The sequence below is a fragment of the Syngnathus acus genome, chromosome 5, assembly GCF_901709675.1.
Source record: "Syngnathus acus chromosome 5, fSynAcu1.2, whole genome shotgun sequence".
Taxonomy (NCBI): Eukaryota; Metazoa; Chordata; class Actinopteri; order Syngnathiformes; family Syngnathidae; genus Syngnathus; species Syngnathus acus.
Genome location: NC_051091.1, coordinates 482,809 through 494,045, shown reverse-complemented (window position 1 = coordinate 494,045; position 11,237 = coordinate 482,809). Strand labels below are relative to the sequence as shown.

Here is an 11,237-nt window from a genome sequence, read left to right as displayed (position 1 = left end):
TCGCGGGATCACTAGCACCCCCTGCCATAAGGCTGGAGAACCCTTTTTCGTAGCCTCCGTAAAGTCTCTTTTCAAAGCCGTTTTGTTCATCTGAAGAAACACGACGTTACAGACAGATGACAAAAAACACTAGGTATTCAATACATCAGCTTAACTGGGGAAATGTGTTCATATAGCCACACTGTTTGAACACTTAAAGAGCGACATAAAGCCAGAGAGCACTTCTGTCTAGCTGCCAGATCATATCACTGGATCCGTATGACTGAACCCCACTATGTATGCTCCGACTGTGGGTGTCCATCACAGAAAGTGACAAGTTAGTTAAAAAAAGAGGCTTTTTCACACTCAACACAAGATTGACGTCATTCTGAAGGCGAAGCCATGTGTGTGTGTGTGTGTGTGTGTGTGTGTGTGTGTGTGTGTGTGTGTGTGTGTGTGTGCGTGCGTGTGTGTGTGTGTGTGTGTGTGTGTGTGTGTGTTGATCTGACTCAAGTGACGTCAACAAGGTTTGTAGCGTCTGATGAAAACGTCCACAAGATGAACACAAGCGTAAACACCGTAGTCGTCCATAAATGCATCCCATGAATACTTTGCAGAGCAACGGTAGGTAGTAACGTGACAGACAGCGACGCAACAGGTCACGCCTTGATGTCGTTCGTCACTGTGTACCTGGCCGCAATCTATGACAAGCATTTGGGCTCCTGCAGCATTTAGAAACTAAAGGCACGTTGACGGTGGGAAGAGTGCATTCAAATACGGAAAATAAACAAATAGATTTGATCTTTGCTGGGGGAAAACAAATATTACAAACCTTGCAAATGAAATACAGAACACATCCAAAACTAATACTACTTCATGAAGTTGATGGTCCGGCCCCACCTGCAGACATCGGGGAAAATCCCGGCCCAGCATGCCACTGCGTGACTTATGATCAAATAGGTCAGCTGTATAATAAGTGATCATGAAAGGCAAAGGTGCTTGAAGTTTATAGGTCATTACTAGGCACCAGCAAAGAGCAACGCTAAACCTCCAGAGTATGTAGAACCCATCCAGAAACCTGCAGCTACGCGCAACACCACACCAGAGCACACTTGTAAAGGTTTCTGGTTCTAATCTGTCATTGTATGGTTGCTCTCCAGACGTCAGTCTGCCTCACTGTCAAAAAGCATTAAAGAAGAGACACTCCATTTTTTACTTTTGCTCACTCTGGTCCTGAATTTTGCGGCCTCACTCACCTTGATACCGTAAGCATTTGCCTAATGTTGGATCCATGCACAAAAAAAACAGTTTGTGGATGGTATCTGTAACATACTCGTCAGAAAAAGATAAGAAAATGATTTGGAACTGCTTAAGTTACGTTTCCCAGAAACATTACTCGCGGCTCACTGGACTGACAAGCGAGCCGAAAGTTGTCACACTGGTACGGCTTGTTTTGGCCTTTCGACTAAACTCGGCACATATCTCAAAACGCATTTGAAGGCAATTACACACTGTAAGTCACTGTAAGCCGAAGATCAACATTACAGCACTGAACACACACTCTGAGCCAATCCAGTAATCAGAAGAGGTCGCTTTTATTTGCACGTTGAGATAAAGATAAGGGTGGCAATCAATATGACCAGCGAATACACTAGGTGGCTATTGTAATCGTATTTTGTAATAAGTAAGTAGTACTTGTAATGCACGCTGAGAATTGCAACGAATATATCAAGTCAATGTGGACAATTGTGTTGATAAAACGATCAAAACGTACAATCAGTGACGTTTCCATTATGTAGCGGAATAGAAAAGATGTATGTGTTGTGTCTGAAAATAATAATAAAAAAAAATCAATTGATTTCTACGCTATTTCTACTGCTCAAGGTCATGCAGAGCTGGAGCCTATTCCACCACAAAAGGTGCTCTGGGTGAGCGTCAGTCGCAGGGCACATAGATTCTCACACAAGCACTCTCAGTCAGTGAGTTAGTATATTGAAATGTATAGGACGTAGTAGTATATCCACTTCACGGTAGGTGCTTAAATACATTCCCTCCAAATAGCACAGAGCTTTTTAGTCATTGGATGGAAACATGTGTTAATGAGCCTAATTCTGGGTTAAACACATGAAAACATGGGGTGGAGGGGCTAAGTTGTTGATCAACATGCTTGGAGCAAAGGATGAGGTGAGCAGGACTGGAGGTGTGGCTAAGTTGATCTGGAATTCCCCTGAACTCACCTGAGGCCACCCCCACCGCCCAAGCCGAGTATTAAAACAAGGCCGGCTGAATAAAGCAACAGGTGCACCTTGGCTACACATTACACGGAAACACAGCATAGCATATCAACAACAAGCAAGTCTCCAAACGCAAATTAGTCGGCAATCGGGATTGCGTCACTGTCGCTCACAACAGGTAAGGAAACGTCTTGGCATGGACTGTTAGTATCTGTTTCGACTGAAGTGATTTGGGTGTCAAACGGAATTGCAATTTGCCGAGCTTTGGACAAAACGTTTCTTGCCTCATTTGCAGTTGGTTTGGATGGCATCACAGTGCCTCAGCAGCGTGTTGACAAACGCCAACTTCACAATGTATCAGAACGGTGTGCCTGATATGCTGCCGCATCAAGCCAGCCAGCACAACAGCAACCTGGCCTATGCCTCCTACAACGGTGAGACACCACCTGCAATGGCGCATTCAAGCCAAAAGACTTGTCGGCGCCCGAGCTCCGAGTCCGTTTGGTCTGATGTTTTTCCATGACTTGATGGAACTTTGCTTTGACCTCAATTAGACACTGCTGCTAATGATTGACTCGCGAGTCAATGTTTAACTCATCGGTGGGTGCCACCTCATCGCGAGAACAGCTCAGTCTTTGTTTTTCTGACCTTAGAGTCGAAGTAAAGCCCCACCTGGGAGTGATACACACATGAATCAATATCCAAGCTTTTTGCACAAGTGAGAAGTTCTCTCAAATGTCCAGCTTACATATGAATATTGATTGCAGCACATGCCGAGAGGGCTGGCTGGCTGGCTGGCTGGCCGGCTGGCTGGCCGGCCGGCCGACCGAGCCCTTTGTCGGAGCGCTTTGCTGAAATACCTCTCTCTCTCTCTCTCTCTCTCTCTCTCTCTCGCTCTCTCTCTCTCGCTCTCCGCAGGTCTGTGGTATGGTCAGATGAATCCCCTCTCCTGGACGGCGGAAAATGTGATGGAGTGGATCAGCGCCCAAGCTGACAGCGCCAAGTTTGATGCCAGTACCCTAACTCTGTCCTACTGCGCCATGGACGGCCACAGCTTCTGCCAGATGACCCTGGAGCAGATGATCATGGTGTTTGGACCTCAGCTTGGTCCGCACCTTCACCAAAACTTGCAAGAACACAAAGCCAAATATGGTAAAGCTGCTTTTTTCTCCACATTAGTACAATAACATGATTTCAGGCACTTTGTATAACAGATCACCATTTTCAGTGGCAAAAACTCAGAGTAAACTCCCCCCCCCCCTACCCCCCCCAGAACTGACCAACCTATCAGGACCAGAGCTCCATGAAACCTGCCAGCTCCTCGATAGGTTCCTACACAACCTAAACCTCCCAGACAATGTGTCCTTCCCCTTGATCAGCACCGTCAAATTTGGTACAAGAGTTTGAGAAGCAAGCGTTTGAGCAGGGACCACGGCCAAGTCAAATGACTAAAGTGGCCGCTTTACATCAACAGGTGAAGACTCGCTCGGTAAAATGGCATTGGACAACGGTGATAACGGAGATCCGTTCAGCCTGATCATGGGGGCCATGACGCCTGTGCCAGACGAGTATCTGTCCGATAATCAGTCTGAAAGCGAGTGGAGCTCTTCATCCAACAGTCAGTAGTTGATGACTTCATTTGTCCATCTAGCCCTAGAAAGAAATGAAATTGGATTCTCACAAGTGATCTTTCATCAGGCGGCCTGTTTGGCTTCTGCAACCTTGGCTCGCCAGAGTCTGGCAGTGGAGAATCTGACCCGGAGTTCTCCTACCCTGTGATTTCAAGTGAGTGGCAACTTGTGTTTGAATTGCTCCGTAGTTGTCAGTCTGAACACGCACGCGCTCTTTTGTTGACAGAAACGCTGATTAAGAAGGAGAAAGCAGAGTCGCAAATTAAACGACCACGGGGGCGACCTCCTAAAGTCAACAGAGAGCACAGCCATATTTATGACCCTTCAAAGAAAAATAAACATGGTGGGTGAGGAGACACAAAGAGCACATTTGAATGGGAGCGACATCCCGTTTGCGACAGGCGCCATCGACTCGCGTGAGCTCACGTGGCCGCCCTGCCCTGTCCTGTCTGTTTGTTGTCCGCAGCACCTCGGGGGACTCATCTTTGGGAGTTCATCCGAGATATTCTCATTCACCCGGAAAAGAACCAGGGCCTGATGAAGTGGGAAGACCGCCGCGAGGGCGTTTTCAAGTTCCTCAAGTCTGAGGCGGTGGCTCAAATGTGGGGCCAAAAGAAGAAGAACAGCAGCATGACGTACGAGAAACTCAGTCGCGCTATGAGGTCGGTAGCAAAGTCCAACCACTCGTAGAGGCACTCTTTCAAAACAAAGGCGATACGCGACAACCCTGTCACGCATTCCTGGCAAAATTGCTGTCTTCCATGGACAGGTACTACTACAAACGCGAGATCCTGGAGCGGGTCGACGGACGGCGGCTGGTCTACAAGTTTGGAAAGAATTCCAGCGGGTGGAAGGTTGAAGAGCTGGGAATGAGCATGTAAAGCTTTCATTCTCCATGGCAGTTGAAATGAAAGTCGTTCCGAACTTGAATGACCTGCTTGTCCTGTCAATGGGAAAAAGTCGCTGCCCAAATGTTAAGACACGAACTTCCTTTTTGAAGGAAGGTGTTGCAGAAAACGTAAGCCACTCTTTTGGGCTCCTGTAGGTTTTGTGAACCAATTTTAATGTTGTTGTGTACGTGTGCATGTGCTTGATTGGCATGAAACTCAAATGTTTTCTTGCATTGTATTAATACGTTGTTTTTTTAAAGTTTCAATAAGTCGGGCTTTGTGACTTTCAATGAGCTGAGAATCGACTGGATTCCCTTCTGTTATACTCACTGGAAAAGTGTAAAAAACAACAACAACAACAACCATATTGTTGCAACGTGCAGTTGGACTTCACTTGTGCATGGAAAGATTGTAACAACGCGGGCTACGTCTTTTGGCATCACTTATTATAAAGTGATTTGTTTTGAAGAGAAATAAGTGGTCTTTTGCCATTTATAAATGTTTCATCTGGTTGTACCTTTTGTCATGGCCATCCACCAACGTGTCCCCCATTTTGGATGTGGGATGAAAACGTGACATAGCTTCTGTATTTATTTCCTTTTTATGCACCTTGGCTGTTGTTTGTAAAGATTTGTACGTGCAGAAGAATGAAACAATAAATGTTTGAATTCAAATCTTGCCTCGTATGTGAATATCTGAGTAAATGATTTGGAATTTTGCGACACATCAACGAGGACTTGAGCGTTCCTGGATGAAGTCCGACTACACATCCATTGTGAAACGTGGACTGTGGATGTGGTTCTGTGGCTTAAAAAGAAATGAATAGATGTTCATTGTGGGTCCTGGAAACATGGCATCGATTTATTGGACTAAATGAATTCAACGTAGTAATACGTACCTGGTTTGGGTTTTTGAGGATTCACATCCCGCACAATCTGTTCCAGTGCAGAAACGCCTTTGTCCCACTCAGTACTTCTATTTTGCTTATTCAATGAAGGGACTGAACTGTGCCATGCACTCGGGGGCAGCTTTATACTACATACATAGTACATCGTATGTTCTTAGTTGCGTCGTATTGTCTGTGTTTTTGATTCGCTCGAGTCATGGTGCTTTTGTGCGCTAAAATTGGAACTGAGACTGACTTGATTTATGTCCATTTCCAGCGCCTCCGTCGAGAAGGCGGGACAAGCAGCTGTCAGTCATGTCGACGGCCTTCAGCGCATGTGCATGTGCCTTTCTTCTCTGTGTAGTCTATCCTGATGCTTTGTGTGAGACATCAACCCTAACACTTCTGGCCAGGGGACTCGTTTCAAAAATAGAATTTAAAATATGGATGCAAAGAGTGCGCACCATTGGCATATTTCTGAATGACATCCAGCCCACACGTCAGCAGAAGGTATATAGAACGCCCAAATCCAATTGAGCAAAATGCTGTGGTTCCAGCAGGCATGAAGTTGAGATGAAAAGAATGCCGTGGAGATGCCAGAACGGCCATCCGTTGTGCAGAGCCAGCGCTCGAGCACTTTCCAAACGAGTGAAACAACTTTCCACTCGTACGGAAAAATCACAATGTGCGGGTTTATTTAGAATTTATTGTGTTATTTGTTTATTTCTTATTTATTCATCACTCTTATTTATTCATTGTTTGCGCCTTCTTGTTTTTATTTTTTTTGTGTTGTTTACTCGTATGTATATTGTGTACTATGTCTTGTCACCGTGGGATAGTGGGAACGTCATTTCGATTTCTTTGTGTCTTGGCATGTGAAGAAATTGACAATAAAGCTGACTTTGACTTTTTTTTGTTTTTACGCTTGAGCGCAGCTTCCCTGACTACAAAAATAGAGGCTAAGATTTGAATCTTACTCATGCCTTGCACATATTTGGCTTACGCTCTCCTCTCCATGGGTCAATGGCTGAAACAGAACATATCTGAAATTAGGACTGAGCACTGTTGAGTAAGGCCCTCCCAAGCCACACACCAAAGCCACCACGGATATCTATTTGTATGCAAATCATTGTTCAATGTAGTTTCTGATCAGGAAGCACACCCAAAGGTCATTTCACATTTTTATGACAACCTTAATGTGCATTTTTGCAACTTGTTTCACTTTGGTGCCCAGTATTAGCTTCTTATTTGAACACAACCTTAACACTATCCATTAGACATGGACGCATAAGACTTCCGTTTATGCTATGGATTTACACATTTACACTTTTTCCTCTTACCACACATCTGTATTGAAATGGTTATTCAAAAAGTGCTTGACAAAATATTTGGCTGGATCAATCTTTTATGAATGGAAAAAAAAAACACACACCAGATATAGCTCTAACACATGGCCATTGTTAGACCTGTTAATCCACCTGCTGTGTTGAGCACCCCCAACAATAACACACACACACACACACACACACACAAACGCACACACACAACGTTAGGCCTCCTTCAAGGTCAACATACCTGCCAATCAGGCTCAGTTTACGAGAAACGTTATAGTCTGTGCCAGAGAAATACAGGAAAGCAGGGAGGGGTGGATTTTTACTGCGGTGATCTCACTGCATTGTCACAAGATAAACACAAAGAGACGCATTATGCCCATCCCCGTGGTTACTTATTAAACTAAAACGTAATACTTTCGCTTCAAAAACCACAAAAACGCAACACTGAAACTGCAAAGGCGCACCTCTAAAAGACACTCCTCCACTTATTCGTTCAAAATATACTTAAACGTAATACTTCAAAAAACACAAAAATGTAACACTGAAACTGTAAACACGGAGCTCTAAAAGATTATTCATTCAAAATATACTTTAAAAAAAAAAAAGTCTTTGTAATGAGCCATTCATACAATGTAGTTGCTTCACAGGCCGAGAATAGACTGACCTATTTTTCTGAACTGATATGTTTAATGTGTCGAGTTGCTTACAGTAACAAAAAGATTACAGCATTTATTGTTGGAAGGAAAGGTCATAAACATTTCCCGACACTGACCAGATAATGCGGGTAATATAGGATCAAACTATCAGGCGTTATCAGTACAATCGTGACTACCGAAACAATAAAACAAGGTCAATGGGTGCATGGAAAGGCATTGGTCAATTTCACTCGTAACGGAATCGGCAGCACGATACAAACTTGAACGGACCGCCGTAAACTTGGAAATTGTGTTCCTAATAAACAGCGTAGGCCTGCTTTTCCATACAGTGGTAAACCTTTTGGGAAAACGGGATTAGGGTGCTGAATTTGATTTTCGCCTCAGATGAACTCTTCACATAAGATTGTTTTGCAATCTGCTCAGATCAGTGTATTACACAAAATTCACTAATACATTAATATGCTCAAAAGTAGCATCAACATTTATTTGTCAATATTTAAGTTGAAACATGTTGGAAAAAAAGAATTGACAGCTACATTTTGACTCAGAGTCATAAAAGTGAGTCATTTCACATTGTACGTATCTACCCAATGCTTCTCAGTATGTATGGATTGATTGATTTGTAAACGTTTTCTAACAAATTCCTTAAAACCAGCTTTTGCTCCTTTCTCACTGATGGCCATCTTGCGCACTCACTCACTCACTCACTCACTCACTCACTCACTCACTCACTCACTCACTCACTCACTCACTCACTCACTCACTCACTCACTCACTCACTCACTCGAAAGGCATCTGCTGGCTGGAAGATTGCTGCCCTCTAAAGGATTGTCGTGACATCCATGCATCTGCTCATAATAGAAGAATAGAGGTGTCTTGGAGGCATGCCATTCCCAGGGCCCCCGGCCGGCCGGGGGTGGCCTGGGCATGCCTTGGGATTCCCCTGGAAGACCTTGACTTGCCACATCCCACTTTGATGAAAAGGACAGAACGGTACATGGGACAGGATATTGGATATTACTGATTGAGCAACTTTTTTCAACTCTAGCGACCGACGGCAGATAAGGGCAATCAATCCCCCCCAGCGTTTTGGCAGTACAATTTGGTTTCCAAGCGATTGTAGAAAGTGACGTCTTGGGCCGCACGCTGGCAAATAATGCTGCTTGCATTGTTTTCTCTGCAAAACATCATATGTAATCCACATGCAGCCATACACATTTGAAAAGGAATCCTCTCATTGCAAACAGGCTGCTTCTCTCATCTCGGGTCTTTTAATAGACACGCCTCAGCTGCTTGAGTGTCGCTAGCACCTTTAAAGGGCAACGGTGATATTTTTAGAGTCAAGCTACAATTGCTATAACTTGAATGGTCTTATTTGTGTGCCAAAAGCAACACTTTCAATCCAGAATACTCTTTTCATGAATTCACCATTTAGAAGTCAAATGAATTTGATTCCACCGGATTTGTGACTTAGACAGTACAATAATAATTGCGGGGGATTTAGCACTTCACTAAACCTACATTAAGGTCAAGATCCATAATTCAATTTGAACACTATGAATGTTTACCCGACACAAATGACCAAAATGTCAGTGTGCCCCTCCCAAATCAGACCCATCCCTCCCTCCCTCCCTCCCCCCCTTCTCTCCTATACCACCTCTGTCTTTAGGTCAGTCCATTGCACTGCAGAGCTCCTTTTACTTCCATCGCTCTGTCCACGGCTTACTTTTCATTGTCTGCATTTAGTTTTATTTTAAATCCATTTTTGAGGCCACAATAAATCCGACAGCATGGCTGACAGAAGTCGTATGCCGCGGAGAAAGGATAAACAAGAAAAAGAAGCTGGTGAAAAGACCAAGAATGGGAAGGAGGTGAATCAAGATGGGGAAAATGCTCAACATCATGGAGGGGGACCATCATCTGAGTCGTTACCTACCAATGATGCAACAACTAATGGGAAAAATGGAGAGCTTCAGGTTGAGCCCATGGAACTACCTCCATTTGAAATCATTGCTGGGTAATTATTCAAAAGAGAAAAGAACCCCCCCAAAAAAAAAACGCCTTGGTGCTAGCTGAAATTCGAATTTACTAATCCAGTCAGTACATTCACATCCTTTGTGACGTGGCTGTAAATGGCATTAAGAAGCTTTAAAATATTGCATCCTAGCTGAAGGCAAGAAAGTACCAAAATACTGAGTTGGCCTGCACTGCCATGCTGCGCTGATCAAGTCCGAAAGAACCTGAAGCCAACATCGAGCCAATCTGTAAGCAGAACAAGTAAATGGCCTGTCACGTGTATAGCACTTTTCCACCTGTATTGATCAATCAAAGGCAAAAACTGTCAGCGATGCCCCCGGCCGGCCGGCCGGCCAGCGGGCGGGCACCATTACTATGTCAGCAGAGCAGCTGTTGTCACTGTCGGAACCCGAAACCTTGACAAAAAAATTCCAAAGGATTCTCTTTGGATGCCGCCTGTCACAGAGCATAGTATTTGAGGGGGAACCGCAGTTGTAAAAAAAAGTCAGCTGGCACCCATACCCTTTGCCAGCAAACGGCAATACTAATCAATAAATGCACTCGTTGCATGGTTCATGAAATGTGATTGTTTTAGTTCTCAATTAAATACGGAACTTAAAAATAAAATCCTACATAAATGCATCAAATCAATGAAATATGCAAATAAATAAAGCAGTGTTATGAAATGTGCCATTAATTGGATGAAATTGTGTGAAACGCTTTGAGGGCTCTAACTACCATAACACCAGAGTGCCTCGTTGTGTTTCACAGCGATCGCATCGATCCTTTTGCATTCAAGTTCCAGTTCAAGAATGTGGAATACTCCTCGGGCCGCAATAAGACCTTCTTATGTTACCTGGTGGACAAAGGGAACACACCTGACGGGCTTCTGAGAGGCTGTCTGGAGGATGAACATGCCGGATCTCATGCTGAAGAGGCCTTCTTCACACAGTGCCTGTCTGACTATGACCCTTCACTCAAATACACAATTACCTGGTGAATTGACCTGAACGTTGCAGCATCATTGACAGCAAAAGAATACATGTCGTCAAATGCTATGCCCTTTCTTTCAGGTACATGTCATCGAGTCCCTGCTCTGCTTGTGCTGCAAAGATAGTTGACATGTTGAACGCCAAGAAAAACATCCAATTGACCATCTTTGCTGCTCGGCTGTTTGAGTACGAGGAGGCGGAGATCCAGGCTGGGCTAAAGGCCCTGCATAAAGCCGGATGTAAGCTGAGGATGATGAAGCCTCTGGACTTTTCCTATACTTGGGATACATTTGTGGAGAATGAGGAGCAACCTCTTAACCTGTGGGAAGACTGCAAAGACAACTATGAGTATTATCATGAGAAGCTGTCTGAAATTCTGCAGTGAAAAAAAATAAATATATATATATGTATATATATATATATATAGAGAGAGAGAGAGAGAGAGAGAGAGAGAGAGAGAGAGAGAGAGAGAGGGAGAAAGAGAGAGAGAGAGAGAGAGAGAGAGAGAGAGAGAGAGAGAGAGAGAGAGAGAGAGAGAGAGAGAGATTTTTTTTTTGACAGAAGGTAACTGGTTGGTATTCAGGTCTTTCAAGCAAAGCTGTCATTTAGCATCAAGCGA

At 44.1% G+C, this 11,237-nt stretch overlaps 2 protein-coding genes across 3 annotated transcripts; both read left to right on the top strand.

Annotated features, from left to right (window-relative positions):
* Positions 1-2,249: 2,249 nt before the first annotated feature.
* elf3 (E74-like factor 3 (ets domain transcription factor, epithelial-specific)) lies at positions 2,250-5,407 on the top strand. Of its 2 annotated transcripts, XM_037251215.1 has the most exons (9): positions 2,250-2,391; positions 2,509-2,647; positions 3,132-3,365; positions 3,487-3,606; positions 3,688-3,831; positions 3,912-3,998; positions 4,071-4,187; positions 4,311-4,506; positions 4,614-5,407. In XM_037251215.1, exons 2-9 carry the CDS (start codon positions 2,518-2,520, stop codon positions 4,723-4,725), a joined length of 1,140 nt encoding a protein of 379 aa, XP_037107110.1. In that variant the 5' UTR covers positions 2,250-2,391; positions 2,509-2,517; the 3' UTR covers positions 4,726-5,407. The 2 variants fall into 2 exon arrangements, with proteins under 2 accessions (XP_037107110.1, XP_037107111.1); XM_037251216.1 differs by lacking the exons at positions 2,250-2,391; positions 2,509-2,647 and adding an exon at positions 2,759-3,002 and having other exon boundaries at positions 3,045-3,365.
* A 3,836-nt stretch (positions 5,408-9,243) lies between these two features.
* LOC119122717 (C->U-editing enzyme APOBEC-2-like) lies at positions 9,244-11,003 on the top strand. The gene is made up of 3 exons (XM_037251218.1): positions 9,244-9,627; positions 10,398-10,622; positions 10,700-11,003. The coding sequence occupies exons 1-3, from the start codon at positions 9,401-9,403 to the stop codon at positions 11,001-11,003; spliced, it is 756 nt and encodes a 251-aa protein (XP_037107113.1). The 5' UTR covers positions 9,244-9,400.
* Positions 11,004-11,237: the final 234 nt, after the last annotated feature.